The 20,979-nt window shown below is 39.5% G+C and overlaps 1 protein-coding gene across 1 annotated transcript; it reads right to left on the reverse strand.

The window, feature by feature from the left end:
• Positions 1–143: 143 nt before the first annotated feature.
• npdc1b (neural proliferation, differentiation and control, 1b) lies at positions 144–19,347 on the reverse strand (the record flags this gene model as incomplete). Its single annotated transcript, XM_079160648.1, has 9 exons — positions 144–215; positions 749–848; positions 999–1,078; positions 1,614–1,695; positions 2,532–2,598; positions 4,184–4,381; positions 4,466–4,555; positions 8,983–9,141; positions 19,278–19,347. The coding sequence occupies 9 exons, from the start codon at positions 19,345–19,347 to the stop codon at positions 144–146; spliced, it is 918 nt and encodes a 305-aa protein (XP_079016774.1).
• Positions 19,348–20,979: the final 1,632 nt, after the last annotated feature.

Below are 20,979 nucleotides of genomic sequence, written 5' to 3' on the forward strand. Positions count from 1 at the left end.
TATGTACCTTACACTACCCATCCTGTCCATTACAAGGGTTAGACTGGGCCCAGCAGTTTATGTGGAGTGTGTGTCTGTGTGTAAATGTAACTATTTGTATGCATAAATGCTGCATACAGTTTGAAGCATCTCAAAGTCCAGGTTTACTTGTAGAGCCTTTGAAGGTAAAGGGTGGAGTCGTCAAAGAGTGGGTTCTTCACCTCCATTTCCCCTGTCTGAAGAGAAAGGAACATATAACATAGGTCATTATCAGAGATGGCATTTCTTTGCAGATAGGGTTATAATTATGTTCAGGGCTGCTTCCCCCACACATGTTTTTTGAACAAAATTGTGTCATGATGAGTCCTCGAGTGTTTGTATGCGTTGTGTGGACGGTTCATATATGCCTCTGTCTGCGTTCAGGCTCTCTCCTCATCCCACTGTGTGAGGTCATGTTTGAGCATTTTGAGGCTGCTGTCTCTGGGCATTAAGCTCCGCCTCTTCAGCAGTGCCTGGCTCCAAGCTCCTCCCACAGTCCAAAGACATGCAGCTCAGGTTAATTGATGGTTCCAAATTGCCCGTAGGTGTGAAGGTGAGTGTGAATGTTAGGAACACTGCCTTTCCCCAATGGGAGCTGGGCCCGAATATTCTGATTCCCTCAACAGTTTCCTTCTGACAACACTGATTCAGCATTGTGGATGATTGTATGGACCTAATGATATACACAGTATAACTTTCCCAAAAGATTTTGATGAATGACTTTACTCACAGGGGCCAATCCAGGACACTCATACACTGTAAAATCTCCATCCTCGTTCTCCTCATCTGTCGACGCTCCTGAGTCAGGAACTTTTGGCTCATCCCTGTGTCTGCAGAGGTCACAAACACACCGGGTCATACAATATTCAGAGGGTAACGCCGATTCGATGAGGCAGAGAGGGCAGGGAGGGACCAGGGACAAGGGACAGGAGACAGACACAGAGAGACATGAGTGTGTCTGGGTTCAGAGGGTGACTCACTTCTCCAATGAGAGCATCTGCTGCTTCTGGTGCTGGTAGTGGTACATCTGGGCACTGTGGACCAGCTTCTTGTCCCCGGGCTACAACACACCAAGGGGTAGAGGGGAGATTAGAAAGTCAGAGGTATTCATCCACATCCAGCATCTCTGTTCAGTTGACTTTCGTTTCCCAGCATGTGTCAGCACCACACAGATTAAGGTCACAGCTAACGGTGCTAACAACTGCAAAAGTGCTGAGAGACTGCGGGAACCGGAGGGTGGGTGCTACACTTCCATGACAACGCTGACGGTCAGGACAGCTGTAACCGCCGAGTTCACATGTTCACATGCACGAACATAAGCTAAATGGCATTCAGTCAGCCCGGCTATGTTAATAAAGCAAGGAGAAGCTCTGATAGCTTCACACACACACAGGGAGAGAGACTTACTCCGCTATATCTTTACAGAGATGATAGTTGTTTGATGATATATTAATGCTCTGACTGTTAAATAAAGCTCCTTTAAAGTGTTTAGAAAAATGGCATTGATTCACAATTCAACATCCATGTTTTGGTATTCTAAACAAATGCTTTGACCATATTCAACAACGAGTCATTTTCTTTCCTTTTCTACTCACCAGATTGTCAAAGGCTTGGGCTCTCATCATTCTATATGCAGAGTATTCCCCCTTCTCCGTTAGATGCACACCTTTCTGCAATCTGCACAAAAAGTCGACTTAGTACTTGAATTCTGATATTTTTGAAAGCGTTTGGATTTGATTGGCATGTGCTGCTGTTTCTTTGTGAATTATTGTTGTATTAGCACTGGTGCATGCAAAGTAGGAGCTTTTAGAACTATGCAAAGTAAAACCTCTGAGGTTCATTCTTAAAATGTAAAGTCAATGTGTTTTTCCAAGCTGTTAGGAACTAAACAGATCGTTTCACTAATTTATAGTGAATCCAATTTTATGATTATGATTTTGCAACACAACATGAGGGGAGCACACTGTATGCTAAAGGACGACATTCTGAACAATACAAGTTTCTGATACCTCATTTAAAAAACACAGCATACTGTATTTTCCTATTTGTAGTAGAACACAAACAGGGTTGATTTATTAATGGAGCAAAGATGCCAATAATGATCTGCTTCTAGTGGCTCAAATGTGAATATTGACTTTCCTTTGTCGTCTCTGCTGGTAAACAGAATATCTTTTTTTCTAGACTGCTGCTCAGTCAAAACAAGCAACTATAAGACGTCACCTTGAGATCTCAGAAATGATAAAAGGCATTTTTCTGATGTTTTACGGACCAATAATATATATCAATTTAATCAATAAAGTTATTGGCAGATTAATCAGCAATGAAATAGTTTATTGTAGCCTACATTGAAGTTAGTTTTAAATAATATTCAACATGTAATTTGAATGTGTCGACTCATAATATTGCCAAAAACATATATATATATATTTTGTGAAATCCAACAGGGGAGAGAAATGACTCTGTGGTTCAGAGGCTAATGCAGTAGTGCAGAAAGGGAGGAATAGATATCTTACCTGACCCAACAGGCCCCTGCTATGATCAAAGCCAGCGAAGCCACCACAATGAAGACACTGCTCATGACTGAGAAGAGATACATACACACAGTAAGGGGGAGAGCATGCTGCTTCAGTCTGTCGGCGTCCATGGAAGACATGATCCCTGACTGAAAGCTCTGCAACTGTGTTGTGAGCAGAGCGTGGAGCTCAAAGAAGAGATAATAACTGAATGTCATTGTGTTGGTAATGGCCCTGCAGTATCAATAATAGTAATGCAGTGAGGAAGAACAAATTGACTAACACACAAGTTCTGTTGTGTACACGTCCATGTTAAACTTGAGGTCAGTCCCAAGATTCCAGAGCTTGCAGTGGAAACATTTCATCACACAAAGGAGCTCATTTTAGTAAACGGATGCTGATACTAACTTGTTTGTAGTCCTAAGACAGTTCAATGCCTGTTCCCGGCAAGATGGGTGTTGTACAAAGATATATTTTTTTCCATCATTTTATTTCTAGGATTGAAATCAGGGCAGTTCGAATGGATTCCTGGCTCGGTTGACTATCGGGAAATTCCAAACTGAAACATGTGTGTGGGGAAGCAGGGATTTTTGCAACAAAATATTCACCAAAGATCTTTGTTTAGGGAATGATATGTGAGTCCAGCGTGAGAGTGTTTGTGTCAGGACATTTCCCCCTGACGGACTGAGACTAATACAGAGGACACTGGTTGTACAGGGAGATGGCAGATAGTATAAAGAACCTAATGTCATGTTTTCCTGATAAAAGATTCCCCGGTTGTTCTAATTTTAGAATCACAGCCCCATTGCAGTTACAGTAGTACTCTAACTTTAAATAGGGTTAACATCTACCTGCATCTATTCATGCAATCAAGACCTAAATAAAGCTCTGTTTTTAATCTAATCTGTCCTAATTGTCTCACCAAGTTCTTGAAATAAGAATATAAATGTGTGAAACAGTAAAACCACTGGTGAGCTGAAGTCTTCCTTTAGATTTTTAGCTGTCAAATCACATTAGGAGCTGAATCTATCATAGAACATCTGTGCGCGCTATCTTAAAGGAACCTCTTTATTAGAGATAAAGATTTCTGAACATTAGGCACAATAGGTTCAGGCTTTCATTTATTCCATAATAAGAGCTCTTTATTCTAATTCACTAGAACTTGTATGGAGCCAAATCCAGGCCAACAGTTTTGAACTTTGAAAAAATACAACAAACTAAAAATAGGTGAAGGAAAAGTTTGTTTGGGTTAAATATAATGTTGATTCAGTTCTGGAATTGCTTTAATTAAAATATTCATTTTCATTTTCCACTTTTATATATATTTTTAAATTTGAGGTTTTATATTTTTCAGATTCAAATCTTTTTTTCTCTTTCAGACTTTTGGCCCTGCTCTGGTGTGGGGGGCGTGGCATCAACTGAGAGGGGCGTGGCATCATGAGTGACAGCGTAACAAAGAAGGCCGTGTTCTGTATTGTGTGGATAGTACTTTTAGTACTAAGTACTTTTGATCTCATCAAATGTCTATGATCTAATCAAACCAAATCTCACTCACAACAATACTCAAGTCACAACTACAGTTACTTCTTTAAGCCTAAGAAGTACAACGCCAACAAGAAATGAGGTCACGGCCAAAGGACATAAAGACTTACTGATGAAGACATGATCGTTAGCGGGGTAGGGGAGGATGATGGGATCGCTGAGCAGAACGCTAGTGTGGTTTGTGGTCGGTGGAGCCATGCTGCCGAACGAGACGTTTGTGGGCTGCTCTGTGGGAGACGCTCTGTGGGCGGGGCCGGCCTCAGTGAGCTGTTTGGATTTGGGGTTAGAGAAGTCTTGGGGGCGTGGAGCTGAGATAAGGAATAAAACGTTATATGTCAGCAAGGATGTAGGGGTAAATATGAATATGGGTCTAGTAGTGGCCTGTCCTGTACCTGGCAGCCTGGACTCAGTTCTCTGTTCACTGATGATGGCAGAGAGGAAGTCGATCTCCTCATCCACCTCAGGATAAATGCTCACCTTACCTGGAGGAACATGAAATCAGAATCCGTCACGGATTTAACAAAACACTAATTCATACAAAGGGGTCAATCAAAGCACTCACTTATTATTCCAAGCCTCAAGAGAGATGAAACTACATAGTAGGAAGATCCAGCCAAAGAAACAAAAAACTAAACTGAAGCAACAACAAAAACAGATAGTTTGTTGTTGATGAAGATGTTAAATGAGGTCAGCCAGAGTGGACCAGCGTCTACTCAAGTTATAAACCAGCCACAAGCCAACCAGTATGTAGAAGGTCAACTCAATGATTTAACAATGCAATCACAAAGTTGGAGTCACAATTGAAGCAGTACAGGGCAAAATATCCTGACCTTTAGTCCCTGGTATGGGTCAAATTGACAAAATGACCCCGCTTCCCACAATGCAACTCAGTAACATCTTTTGTTAGAATGTCCATGCCTAATAAATATCCATGTTTTTCAAACTACACAACCCCAGTTTAAGCAGAAATGACTTTATTCTTTCAGAGCCATAGAAGACAGGATACAACTGTTTACGTAGGCGGTTTAATGCTTCCCCTTTCTTTCATTGTTTTTGTTGGTTTCAACGTTTATATTTGTGTAGGTAGAATGAAACTAAACCAAACTCAATTACGAGTAAACTGTACATCAAGTGTATAATAGGCGAAGTACCCCTCTAAGTTCAGACCATCAGCTTCCTCCTACTGAAAACATTTTTACCATCATGACCTCATCAAGCGAGCACAGCTAAGGTGAAGTTAAACAGATCCAGGAGCATGAGTTAGCTTTTTAACCATCTTGGCCAGTTATGGCTATTAAAAGACAAGCAACCATTACAATCTTTTTCCATCTGAATTCTGTCAAAAAAGCTGGTTGTTTAATAATAGCTATGTTAGCATGGAGCCACAAGTCTCCTAAAAACAAACATATGATATCACCCAACAGAAAAGCTGACCAGCATGCAAGCCACAGCTGTTTTTTCTTGTTTTGTTGTCTTCAAGCCTGCCCTCCGATAGTCTGGCGACCTGTCCAAGCTGAACCCTGCCTTTGACCAATGTCAGCTGGGATCAGCTCCATGGGGAAAGCGATTAAAGATAACAGACGGACGGATAAGCAAACTAGATAGCGAGATAAAGGTCTTTCAGGTCTATGGATAAGCTGCTCTAATACAGCCGCAAAATAAGAGAGAGAATAAGATAAAGATAAAGGCCTAATTTAAGTCGGTCGACTACCATGGACTACCAATTACACAAAAACATACATTCTCTCTTCCCACTAGTGTTATAGCAATGCAGATAGTTTGGGTTTCATTCTGTAGGTTTTGACAAATCTGTCTCACAGCAACGTCCCCTTTCAGAAACAGCTCCTCTGTTACTCTGGGTGATACAGGAAACACATTTTCTATTCAACCAGTAGAAGAAACCGTACAATAAAGGAAGGACTAGACAAATACGAACAAAACCACGTCGGGGAGTAGCCTTTCCCTGATCTGTACCTCAACATAGTCTCTGAGCTCTGCAGGCACTTCCTTCCACCTCAAAACCTGGTTTTTGCTCTGTTATGCATAGTCAGCTATGAAACCTTAATATAGACAGGTGTGTGCTTTTCCAATCATGTCCAACATGTCTTCAATCAAACATCAAAGAGATGATTGAGAGAAATAGAAGTAAATGAAATCAGGGTTTATTATTTTTAATGACTTTGCAAACATTTCTAAAATTCTGTTTTCTCTGTGTCCTAATGGGGTACAGTGTTGATAGATGAGGGAAAACATTTTAGCTGCAACATAACAAAAAGTGAACCAGAGTCAGAGGGTCAGAATAGGTCAGAATACTTTTGGAATGCACTGTAGCTGACAGCTGAATGCACTTTACACTGGAACACATCCAAAGACTTAAACTACAGACAAAACACGAGTATTCGATGAGCTGGGATGCTGTTCTATGGCAAACATAGCGGCGGTGGATAAGAAATTGCAGACAGAGCAGATTGAATTAGGTTTCTATTTTGTTTACATATTCATACTTGTGATGTAATGATAAAGTATTGTCTTTTTATTCGCAAATGTAACGAGTGTAGTTGTCATAGTAATCGATCACTTCACCTGGTTGACTTCACTGTCTCCACCGCAGCCTCTCTGTTTTTGAAAGCTGACTTTGTTCTGTGTGTGTTTGTGTCTATGTGTGTGTGTGTGTGTGTGTGTGTGTGTGTGTGTGTGTGTGTGTGTGTGTGTGTGTGTGTGTGTGTGTGTCTATGTGTGTGTGTGTGTGTGTGTGTGTGTGTGTGTGTGTGTGTGTGTAGTTGGAGGAGCTGAGCTCGAAACAGAGAGCAGAGGAGATGCTACAGTACAATAATAAATGACACTAAAACATTAAAAAGTACTTCAAAAACATCAGTAAAGTCAGGTTTATCAATACTCTGGTCTTTAATAATTTAGGACTGGGGCCCGTTTATTATGGGGTTTTGGGACCCATCCCGACCTTCATATAACGTAAAAGCAGGAAAGCTTCTCTCTAAAGCCAGTGTTGGTTTGTCCTTTCTCGGCTGCTGTAGAAACATGAAGGTTCAACATGGAGAACTCCCGCTGCACAGGGATGTAGATATAAACGGCTTTTTCTACGCGAAGGAAAACAGAACAATCTTAGTTTCAGGCTGTGGCGGGCCGTGCATTTTATACCTGGGCCTTCAGTGCTGTCCTACTTCAGTGCTGTCCTACCACAGTTGCTGTGCAATGAGAAAATACGTTAATGGGAAAAAATATTTAGAATACATGTTGTGTATTTATGAAAAAAAAGGTAATTATAAAATAGCTATAACTGTGGGATTCTGTCAGTCTAGGCCAGCAGAGAAGGCCTTGCTGGCCCTGACGGCCCACCACTGGTTTCAGGTGATCGAGACGACTGTGGCTCAGTGGTAGAGCAGCGTCGTCCTTTAATCAGAGGATCGGCGGTTCCATCTCCAGCTCCGCTAGTTGATGTGTCCTTGGGCAAGACACTTAACCGCAAGTTGCTCCCGTAGCTGAGACATGTGTGACTGTTAGTTAGGCCTGATGGGCAGGTTGCACCTTACATGGTAGCCCCTGTCATCAGTGTGTGAATGGGTGTGAATAGGTGAATGATGACATGTAGTGTTAAAGCGCTTTGAGTGGTCAGAAGACTAGAAAAAGTACAGTCCATTTACCTTTATGCACTAATGGTAACATAGTTATGAATATTATATTCAATTTCTGCCAATTCATAATATTATATAATAATAAAGTAAAGTAAGATTATTAATATGAACAGACATTAGATTTATCTGAGTTTCCGATGGTCAGTGCTACAGGCACATTTCAGTCTGTACAGAAGTATTGAGGTTTGACATATCATACAGATACCAACAGGACGTGATGTTTACAGCCTAATCTCAAGTTCATCAAAGTCATATTATTTTCTTCATCCATTCACTCGTGTTACTAAAAGCAAAGCACCTTTACCCCCTGATAAATCCCACATTTACTGGCACTCATCACTTCTCAACAGAACTGGTAGAGTAGGATACAAAAGCAGAGATTCACAAGGAGCATTAGCTTCGTACTATGAAGCACACTGAGCTAAATGGAAGCAAGGAGCTGGAATTATGCTCACTGGGAGCCTCTGAAGTCTCCCTTTGGTAAAATGCATTTGTAGAGGAAGCACTGAGAGGGACAGGAACACTGATCAATTAGTCTACCTGGCTGCTACACTGCAATCACACCCATATTTGGAATATAAGCACTGTTCATATGGTTATTGTCCCATTTGTGTTTTATAGTCACATCAATAGGTATTATTTTTATTTACATGGTGCTGTGGCTAAAATGATACACTCGTATGTGCTTTTGGCCATAATTTAAGGGGACCTCCAATGATTTGAGACATTGAGAGCCACTGGAACACAAAGTCAAATTCCTTGAATGTGTAAAAATACTTGGCCAACAAAGCTGAATCTGATTCTGAAAGTTTACTCACAGTGGTGGAGTACTGTTCATTCTGTGAAATTACTTTTAACAGGAAGTCGTATAGTGTTATAAACCTTTGGGCATGTTTGAAAGACAGAGGTGGTTACCCCACTTAGTCACGGGGTGACCGTGGGTAAGTGGAGAGCAGGGCCGTCCTGCAATGTTTCGCAGGTTCGATCCTTGGCTCCGGCTCCACGAGTCGCATGTCAATGTGTCCTTGAGCAAGACATTTAACCCCAAATTGCTCCCGTAGCTGTGCCTACGGTGTATGGATAGATACTGAATTGTAAGTCGCTTTGGATAAAAGCGTCTGCTAAATGACTGTAATGTACACATTGGCATAACATTTTATAAAGGGGATGTTCACATATCATACAAAACATGTATGCACTATGTTGTTTTGTTACTTTGGCTATAATGAACAATGCAAGGATTTTGTGCTACCACCTACCCTTAAAGGTGTGAGGAACATGTTTCCTCTTGACCACACAGCGGCCATGGGAGTTTTCCACCAGAGGGCGCAGACAGGGGCCGCAGTGTGAGCCGCCGGGCTGGCAGAAGTCTCGTCCTGCCCGGGCACAGTCTAAACTCCGAGGGCACAAGTGAGATCCTGTGGAAAGAAGCCAGGATCCACAATTACTTTTCATAACGTTCTGAAATAAAGCTACTCTTATCTTCTATTTGCAATCCAACTGTCCAAAATCTTAATTTAACTTTTTATTATTATATTTTAAAGAATAGAATTACCTTTAATAGTTTTCTTTTATTGGCTTTTTAAAAAGGACTAGTTTTGTCATTTTGGGAAATGCTCTAATTCATTTTCCTAAATCGTTATTTGAGAAGATTAATGCCACTCTCTAGGCAGGATGATGTCACACATTTAATTGAATAGTTGTACTGCTACTATAAGTGGCAACTTACAAAAACATAATGGTTATATGGCATATTCATATATATATATATGTATTAGTGCTGGGCAACGACTACAATTTTTAATCGTGATTAATCGCATGATTATTTTGCGATTAAGCGCATTGTTATGCGCAAAATTCAATAATGAATTCAAAAGTAGTGTATTGCGCACTTTTATTTTAAAGTACTGCTATATGAACAAAAGTGGATTTTCTTTTTTTTATGTTTGTTAAATTCTCACTAGTGATAACTAAATGATATGCTTATTATACAAATTCCAAACAAAAACACTTTAAAAACTCTAAAATTTAAATGAATCATTTCTATTTTTCTTTTTTGGGTATTTTGGTCAGACACATATGCAACGCTGATTACCGTAATATGTGTGGTATTTGTTATAAATGTACGTTGGTACATAGAGGGTGATAAGTATGGGGTCAGATCAGTCTCAATAATTGCAAATGCACACAGAAAGACTCACAAATGCGGGGAGGGGGGAGCTGCGCTCATGTGATTGGTTGAAAATGAGGCTAACTTCTGATTGGCTACAGATAGGTCCATGTTGAAACAAACGCATTTGCGAATCCAGCCATGTCAGGGGAGTCTCAAAAAACCCACAAACAAATGTGGAGCAATCCACAAATAAATGCGGTGCGATCCACAAACAAATACAAATCCACAAACAAGTAGAAAAATCCACACACAAATACATACAAATGCAGAAATATATTTGTGATATTTTTTTACATTTATATAAATCGTAATTTATTTATGTGTGCATTGGAATGTATTTGTGAATCGTTCTATGTGCATTTGTGAGTCAAATTTATTTGTGAATTGTTCTGTGCGCATTTGTGAATCTTTCTGTTTGCGTTTGCAATTATTGAGACTGATCTGACCCCATAGATAAGAAGCTGTACATGGAGGGACTTAGGACCCAGGGGAATGTAGGTGAAGGAAACAGGAAGAGACCCCACACAAACAGCTGTTCACCGCTTGCTGCTGGCTGGTCGGTTTAATATGTATATGTGTTGTTAAACTCCTAGAAACAAATAACCATAGCTGTGGTGCCATCATGAGGTTATTAGGTGGTGTTTCAGCTGCAAGACATATACATACGTACATATATATATATATATATATAATATATATGTAAATATATATATATATACAGTGTATATATATATATATATATACATATATATATATAATATATATGTAAATATATATATATATACAGCGTATATATATATATATATATATATATACACTGTATATATAGGCACCTACACATAAATACATAAACACATATATACATTTTAATTACATATATACATTTTGTTACTTTAATATGTAATGGTGATAATAATCAAATTTGTGTATATATATATATATATACATATATGTATATATATATATATATATACAGTATATACACACACAAATTTGATAATCATTATTACCATTAAATATTAAATAACACTCTCAAATGTATACAATCACCTCACTCAGAAGTAAACAACCACTATATCAACCACTTACCCTCATTACATCACTTCAATACTTTGATGTATACGTTTGATTAAACCACAAACATCTGTCTGTTTCAAAAGGTGAACACATTACAATACTCTCACAGAGAACCCTTGCTGCGTATGTTTTCCCACAGGGAGTATTGGACTTGTTGTTTTGGTGGGACAGTGCATCCATTCTCACAGTGTGTTCTTCATCACCAGAAGACACTTTAGCTCAACACCAATGTGCAGACAAGAATAAAGCTGACCTGTGGATGGGGAAAGAATTTCACCCAGAATTTGACCCAGCTATCAATATTTACCCGTTTAGCTTCCATGTCAAATTCGTTCATGTGTCTTCTATAGGAACCTAGACACTAGTTGCCATGACGACTGCCATGGCAACGAAAGAGGTGTGACATCATCAGGAGGTGAGTCACTGCACAGAAGCAAGTCAAGGATGGAAGGTTTCTTTCAGGCTGGTGTTTCAAGTACAGAAAGGCAGGGCTGACAGCATGGGGTAAGTGTAAAGGACAGATATTCCTAATCATTTCCTCTCAGACTGTAAATGAGAACTGGAATTCCAAGTGCACATTTCTATGGAATTATGGAAAACTGAAACTCTTCCATGCAGCATAATATGCTACCACAACAACTTCTCGTTTGCCAAGTACAGAGATCCCCAGCACTCACATCTGAACACTTTTTTTTTACAATTTGATTTCTTTTAAAAAAGCACAAATATTTGTGTACAATGGAAAGATATGTTCAGTACATTTTACTCATGATTACTTTGCAAAAGTAATGTGAGTGCATGCGTTTCTGTAATGACCCTAGCTGCACTATGATTATTGTAACAACTGAAGCAAACTGTACACCTCATTCATACACACAGTGGCCTGCTCTTGGTGACTACAACAGGAGCAGTGGGTAATCTATGCAAAGCTTTACAACTGGATGATGGAGGGCAGAATGCACTGGGACAGTATGTGGCCCTGTGTGTCTCAGATGAAGTAGCTGCACTTGGTTCCTTTCCTGAACCAAAGATAAAAACAGTGCTGACAAATGTACGGACTTTGCCAAAAATATTGGTACCCTTAAAATAATTAATTATTCGCCATGAACAGAGTTGAAATTAACAGATATTTTACTATCAATTTAGGGTTGAACCTGAATATTGCACCATTCGTTGTTTGGGTAGTTATTCCGTTTTTAATTTGGGATTTTGGATATTTGTTCTTCTTCTGGATTACAACCAGCATTAAAGGCACCAAACCCTTTGGAGAATGTGTTTTATGCATGGTCAAATAACAATACAAACAAAACTGTAGAACAACATTATCATCAAAAATGATTGCTGCCTCATGCATACATAGGGGTATGGGTGCCTTGAATCTGTTCTGGGCACAATTAAATCAGAAGAATATCAGGGCATTTTGGAGCTAAACACACAGCCCAGTACCTTAATATCCCCTTAAGGTCCTCAGGATAATGACGCAAAACATACATCAAATTTCCCCTAACGACGGAGAACTACAGTTAATAGTCATTGTAAAAGCTCTCCAGTGAATTCTTAACTCTCTCTCTGCATTACTTTGAATACTTCCACATAAAAAAACTGACTCCATATTAGCTTTATCAAGGCTGTTTTCAAAAAGATTGTAAATTGCATTACAGCATGTATTATTAGGCTTTTTGTATTTTGGTCAGCATGAATGACATTTTCAGTGTCAAATATATTTTCTTCTAAAGTCAGTTTCTGAGGAAACTTTGTGTTTTGTTTGACCAAAGAAAAGCAAATGCACCCCAACTCCCCAAGCTAGCTGCCCAACAAATAGCGTCCCGGTGCTCCTCTGCTATTTGCACATGTTTAACTGAGGTAATATGCATACATTTGCTGCAAGATTGGCCACTTTCTATGCATATGAGCCTCATTGCTAAAACGTACGCAATTCGTAAAGTTCAGCGCTAATAGCCACACTCAGCAACAGTGAAATTATTAGCATCTTCACCGGTCCAACTTCTAGGGGGGCGCTAGCTAGCGCTATAGCGCTAGCACAAATATGCAACCTATATCAGATGGCTATATTCACCAGGCCTGACAAGTGTGCAAAATGTAGTGAGTTTTTAAGTATGGCAAGTCCCCCAAATATGTACCCGATGTACTGTGTATTCGAATTTCAATAGCATAAAAACATAAAACACACAAATAAATACCTGACAGTTCACCCTCCAGCAACCGTCAGAAGACACAACACGATCACATCCTTGCTTCAATATAATTAGACTTCTATTTGCAATCAGAGGAGTCACCTGTGTGGCCATTAAAGAGAATGCAAGTTTAAGACACTTGCGCATTGGCTTCACTCTTCAGAACCGGAGGTTGCCTCCTGGTGGGGGCAGTGTGTGTGTCTCGTGAATGCTGGAAAATGGTCCGTCACACCAGGGCTAGCTCCTCACTGTATGTCCTCAGAATAGGCTTCATCCACATTAACACGTTTTCATCGTAAAATGGGGTCTTAAAACGAAAACTATCTACGTCCACACGGGCGTTCCAGCACCATTTCAGAAAAGATTTCCCTCCATACTAACACGCCTGAAAACGAATATCACATTTATATACACTGGGCATGCGTGTGCCGGTGTAGACAGGAAGTAGATTAATTGCTTAGTTCCAGAAAATACAAGTATTATTGTACCCTTTAATAATAAAAGGTCATGCTTGATACTTAAGATCTTCCTTTATAATCTTCCTCTATATACTCAAACGGACAAGTTTAAGATACAAGGCTGCAGGTCTTGTTATATCACTCTCTCAGACACACATTAAATTCCCTTTAAAAAGAAAACTTACAAATCAAAGTTTTTTTTTATGATACTAAATTTGGTCAACACAGATTTCTCTTTGTAGTAGTAAGAGTTAAAGTTTAAAGATATGCAAGAAGTTTTTCCGTGACATTACATTTTTAGCGTGTTGGCATGTTGGGCGGTGACAATCCCAATATCTGCTGCCTCTGTGGAGCGGACATTTTCAGCCCTCAAACGCCTTAAAACATATTCAAGAAGTACAACTGGGGAGGCTCGACTGTCTTCACTGGCGTCCATGAATCCAGAAGGACTTCTCACTGGAACTGAACTGCACCGATGTACTGAGCAACCGTGAGATTAAACTCTTTGTAATCAAAGAAAGGAGGATGGACTTTGTCTTTAAATAGTGAACAGCAGCTTTGGTAAGTGAACTGCTTTTGTTTTACATCTGCAATAGCGTTACTACTGTATTAATGTTTCTATTGTGTTGTTTTTATGATATGGTTAAAATTGTTCCCTCTGATGTGAATAATATTTGAATGGTACTCTTGAGTGTGTGGTGGAATACGTGTTTTAGCGCCGCTGTTTTGCTGGATTGTGCAGAGGCCTGTTGAATCGTGTTATTTGGGTTTTATGTTATTCAACATGCTTTGTTGTCATATAAATATATGTGACTGGTTCTTGTGAGTTTGTTCTTGTCATTGTGTTAATTACATTGATTTTAACTATATGCATTGTCCGTTAATGACGCAGCATCCCGTCATGCTGCGTCATAGTGATAGACCTGCATGCGCTATAGTTTTGCACGTATTCATGTATCTGCACTCTGCAGTAAGTGTTTTTGTAGGTGTTGAGCTTCATGTAAGATTTTATTTCACTTGTCAAATGTTGCAGTGTTATGTGAATATGAGGTTTTTACATGAAAAAAATAATTCGTCATAATGAGATGATTCAACTGTAGTAGGACAGCACTGAAGGCCCAGGTATAAAATGCACGGCCCTTCACTGCGTAAAGGGTAGAAAAGCCGCGCCGGTTAAAATAGAAGCGCTCCATCAAAATGTAATAATTCTCAATTATCTATCGGTTATAGGTCCAGGTCCGGGAACAACGGCGTCTGGGTCCAGGCCCGGACCGCGGTCCGCCTAATCGCGAATCATGCTGACTTTAACCATGACCGCCGCAGAAAAAACACAATACCTTCTAGGTGACTGAAAAAGCAATTGTTACCAGAAGGTTTAATTTGTTTGCATTTTGAGAAATTTTAATATAACAATTAGTGTCAGAGGAAATATCACGGCTTCACGGTCATCACAATTATTAACCAGAATATTTCTAATAGGCCTATAGCTAATGAACTAGAATATTTATTATCATCATCTACTAAATCCTTTTACATCATCTATAGTGGTCAATTGAATAAAAACACATAATACAAATGATCAGGAAATAAAATATTGTATTTTTATTGGAAAAACAATCTTGTCATTAGCAGTTTAATTGATGGATTATAATCTGTTTAGAGCTCGTGTTAATATCATAATTCCCTCTAATATCTATTTTATATTGATAATCCCTCAAACAACCAGATTTATATAAGTTTCTCACATGTGATTACATTTGAACACATCTTGATAACGTTATAATTGAACTTAGTCCAATACTACATTTTACTGAATGGAGCTTGAACGCACTATAATGGAACTAAATGGAACATCAGCCAACAGCCAACGTTGATAGCCATCCTCCTGTCAATTTCAACACAGATTTGTTGTTCATAATGTAGCATTATTGCCGATTAGAAGGCATAAAGGTCGATTTCCATATTACATATTTTTACTGAATATTGGCCGATAACTATCGTCAGTAAAACTGTATTTCACACTATGATGGTTAAACTGTGTTATTAATCCGCTGTACACATCACTCCCTGGTCATTTTCTAGATCCAAAATGCTCCCACACTGCTGATTCAAGGCACTTTATGTCAAAGAAAAGCAGAGTATATCGGTTTCCTCTGACATGTTTACAGCTCTTCTCTCAACTCAGGTGAGACACTCACACACACAAAACAGAACGGCGCACACCCACATTTGTTACACGCGCAAGACGAGATTTCTCCACACACACAATTAACGTGTCTCGCAAGACTCGTTTTCATTGGGAAACAACGCAGGAATCAGATAACCATAGATATCGTAGATTCTTCAAGTCTTTTGGTAATGAAACCAGGATTTATTTAACCACGGTTAGTCCCAACATCCCTATTTGTAATACTAACAGTTAATATATTGTGGTTGTTTGTATAACGATGTCGTGAATTTACAGCACTGCTGTTTTCATGCTGAATTACATAGGGGTATGTGTGAATCTTAAAATAACCTGTGTCACAATACATGGACACCCAGGTCAGTGACGCAGATCTCCAGCTCTGACAGCAGGAATGTGTTTCTGAGGACAACCAGACCGCAGCCAACACCTCTGCTAGGATAACTGAGGCTTTAACACCGCAGCATACCCACTGTAGCGCCCTGAAAACATCTTGTTCCATACATTGGTCTGGCACTGAATCATCCATTTCGAACCTCATAGCCTCATGGAATTTCTGTTGTGAATTTCTGTTGTCTCCCAGCCATCACTGGTGGAACCGATCTATGATTGGGCATGACTGGCAATTGACTTGATTTGTTCGTAACAGTAATCTCACAAACAAGTGTGTGTGTGTGTGTGTGTGAGTGTGTGTGTGTGTGTGTGACGGTCAGTGCCAGAAATGGCCAGCTCAGTCCAGGTCTAATTGGAAAAAAACAAAACAATCTTTTTGTAGAGAAGGAAGCCTAGGCTAAGAAGTGATCGTACGTAGTATGATTTATTATATGAAGGAGGCTACGTTTCTCTTCTTTATGTTTGTAGGGGCCTTTTGATCACATTTTCAAACCCTAGGTTGCATAATATTTTACAGCGTGGCTCCACAATAAAATGGTGAACGACTCATTTTACTATTGGTTGCTATCGGTGAAAACTCTGTGCACAAATACGCTTTCTTAAAGTCACAGTGGAGAGAGAGAGAGAGAGAGAGAGAGAGACAGAGAGACAGAGAAAGACAGAGAGAGAGAGAGATGATTGAGAAATAAACATGCACTACACAACATAAACTGTATCTGAACACTATGTGTGAGTGAAAGATAACTTTTTCAAATATTTCAGTCAACCAATGTTATCATACATAGGTGGATGGAATTCTCATATCTCTACTCAAGTATATGTAGTAATACTAAGATCTCAAAATATTTGTTACAAGTATAGATCCTATTAAACATATTGCTCCAGTAAAAGGACAAAAGTCTTACCATCAAAATATACTTCAAGAAACAAAGGTAAAATAACATTAAATGAAAATACACAAGTACTTCATCATTGTACTTAAGTACAGAATTGAGTAAATATATTTAGTTACATTCTACCACTGTTAACAAAAATACATGAATTAACTGTTTTTCAACTCTAGTTAATAAATGTGATAGCAGCTGTGAAGTATTCTGTTTCTACTCAATACAACACTAATATAAATCACCATTCATGATTCATCTGGAAAGTAAACAACAGTTGTTGAGGTACACATAACAATTTTCCAATGATAAAGATATATACTGTGAATATAAATAAAGTGCATTAAAAAGCATCCCAATAAAGCTGGTTTATCAAAAGAGTCCGGGATGAGCCCGTACGTCACTGACTTCCTGTAAACGGCCTTTAGTATATCGTATAGGACTACGACCTACCTACCTAGCAAAGCGCTTTGTTCATCAGGGTAAACACCATTCGCTTGAATAGGCTGGCAAAGGGGCTGAATGTAAATTCAATGTAACTCATCATCAACTATGTTTTTATAATGTATTCTTTATAGATGTATTATTCATTCAGCAATAAATTACAAACAAAACAAGCAACTTGAAGACGTCACCTTGGGCTATTGGAAGTTATTGTGGACAAATCAATTATTGCTAAATCAAGAAAATAATCGGCTGGCTGGTTATAAAAAACTATTGTTAGTTGCATTCTCAGATTAATCTGTAAATGATTGATTCACTCATCGTTATCGTTTAGTCTACAAGAGTACTGAAAATGCACAAAGTCTTCAAAACCACCAGTAACAAAACTAAAGATAATCAGCTTCACAATGATACAAAACATTGAGAATCTGGAACCAGAGAACGAGTTTACTAATCAATGAATCCATTAATCATTTAAAGCTGGAGAGTACAACACTGGACCTCAGAAGATAAAGGAATCTCTCTTTATCAGTGAGTATTATAACACTATTATAACACTTTCTGCCCTTCACACAGCTGAAAAAAACAACCAACTCATTTTCAACTTCAATTTCAATTCATCTCAGTTATTTGCAGTGGATGTACAATATGCAAATGATATAGCCTTCTGTTGATTGACAACTTGATTGATTTCCAGATTCCCAGTAATAGACACATTATTTATGGATATGGAAACAATTTAACTTTCTACCATATATCATACAAACAGATACAAGAAATACAATCAGGCATAAGGTGCTGAATAATCAGACTAACCGCACTGAAATATAGCCTACTGTAAAACCGAAGTATATCCCATTAATACAATTGGGTCATATTAAATAGTTTCATGTATTGTAGACACACTGAATATTCATCAGAGAATATAGAAACATACAGATACAGCCATCAGGTACTATACACAGTATCAGGTACTATACGCTCCTGTAGGATCAGAGGCACTGAAGGTTACATGTAGGCCTTTAGCAGTGGTGGACAAAGTAGTCCCTTCTTCTATTTCAGTGAAAGTAGTAATACACAGTGTAAAAATACAAGTAAAAGTCCTGCATTGAAAATCGTACTCAAGTAAAAAGGTATTAGCATCATAGTTAAATGTATTTAATTTCAAGTACAAAAACTAAAGGTACTTCATAATAGTGTCGATCATATTATTGAACTATATTGATGCATTCATATATTATTGTTGCAGCTGGTGAAGGTGGAGCTCTTTCATTTGATATACTTCTTGGTAGCTCGTGAGGGGTTAGGAAAGTCTTTACCTATCATTTGAACGGTGATATTGATTACAACTTTTTTTGTCTACGAATAATTAAGAAAACATTTAGAAAGGTGCCGAATAAAAGCATCGCTTTTCCTAAAAAAAAGGTTAGATTCTCAAATTGAGAAAAATACAGCTTCAGTCCCTGAGGGCCTACGTGTGCGTTAGTGATGTCATTGTTCCCTCAAACAATGTGTGACGAAGATGCACATCAGAGAGGCCGCTTCGATGACAACACGTGACCTAAAGACTACGTTACATGAATCTTCAAACACCAGCGCACGCAGTAACACAGAAGGCCGATGAAGCATATGTTGTGGTCAGTGGAGTGAGACCCGGTCAGTGTTTCGTGGTAGAGTAATGACGTCATTGCAGCTACACAACAGCAGGTCTGGATGAATGGCAGCAGGCAGCAGCGGCTCCTTACCTGTCAAGCAGGTGCTGAGCGCCAACAGGGCTGCAAACACCGCAGCCTGGTCGAGCAGCGGGGCCCACATCCTTGGTGGAGCTCCGACAACTGACGGAGGACCCAGAGACCAAGCAAGGGAGGAGCAGGAGGAGGAGGAGGAGGGGAGTCCCTGCTGATCATTCCCCCATCCCCTGGTGTTGAGGGAGGAGAGGACTCAGAAAAACACCGACGACTTATGAAAACCAAAGAAATTGAGGAGGCGATGCAGGCAGCCGTGACCATTCGCACGGTCCAGTGCGTTAGCAGCAGGGCGCGCGTTCTCTTCCGTGGATCTGCTACATGGATGCGCCCCGTTGACGGACTAACTGATTGTGGTGACTTGTGCTGGGCTGTGGCAGAGGCACGTAGGTGTGACGTCAACACGCTGCGCTCCCTCCATGCTGCCTTCAGGTGCTCTGAGGTTCTGAGGTGTGATTAGAGTCAGCGCTCATATCAGACGCCTCACTAGCGCCGACTGAAGACGGGATACATCATACACACGTGTAATTATAGTCCGACCCAGTGTCCCCGAGATGAAGCAGTGATAGAATAGATCTGTTAATTACACATTCTCACAGTCAATGAGTTATTACCAGCTGTCCTTTCTGCATCTGGCAGTTTAAACTGTTACTTTCAGCCTGAAGTATGTGTTTAACTTCTCTATTTGTCTGATATTATTCATAGTTGTGTCTATGTGTATATCTAATGATATAGTTTCTCTAGATGGCATTGCGCTGGCATCCAGCAGCACCGTAAAGAATCTCAGGATTCGTCTTTTAACTCCCAGATAAAACTAATTTCAAGGAATGTCTTTTTTCACCTACGTAATATTTCAAAAATCAAACATCCTCTTTTAAAGCGATGCAGAAAAATGAGTTCATGCATCTGTTACCTCTAGACTAGATTACTGTGATTCCTTATTATCAGGCTGCTCTAATAAGTCTCTTAAATCTCTCCAGCTGATTCAGAATGCTGCAGCTCGTGTACTAAGAAGAACTAAGAGAAGAGATCATATTACTGCTGTATTAGCTTCTCTGCACTGGCTCCCTGTAACATCTAGAGTAGAATTGTAAATGCTTCTCCTCACCTATAAAGCCCTAATTGGTCAGACACCATCATATCTTAAAGAGCTTATAGTAGCATATTACCCCACTAGAGAGCTGTGCTCCCAGAATGCAGGGTGACTTGTGGTTTCTAGAGTCTCCAAAAGTAGAATTAGAACCAGAGCCTTCAGTTATCAAGATCCTCTTCTGTGGAACCAGCTTCCAGTTTCAGTCCGGGGGGCAGACACACTCACCACATTTAAGAGTAGGCTGAAGACTTTCCTCTTTGATAACTCTTCTCTCTCTCCTTCTGTATGAATTCATGTCCCATTAACACACATTACTAACTTTGCTTCTTCTCTGGAGTCTTTGTGCTTTCTCTCCTCACAGGTTTCCATGGATCGTGGTTATATCTGGACCCTGGTCCTGCTGACACCCACTCCTATCATTATTATTAGTAGTCACATTGCTTGCTATTGCCGATAACATTAGTGCTTTTATTTTTTCGTTCTGTACACATGACATCTGTCACACTTCTGTCCATCATGATAGAGGACTCTCCTCTGTTGCTCTCTAAGGTCTCTCCCTCTTTTCTCCCCATTAAAGGGTTTTTGGGGAGTTCTTCCTGTTCCGATGTG

The sequence above is a fragment of the Pholis gunnellus genome (assembly GCF_910591455.1).
Source record: "Pholis gunnellus genome assembly, chromosome: 6".
Lineage (NCBI taxonomy): Eukaryota > Metazoa > Chordata > Actinopteri > Perciformes > Pholidae > Pholis > Pholis gunnellus.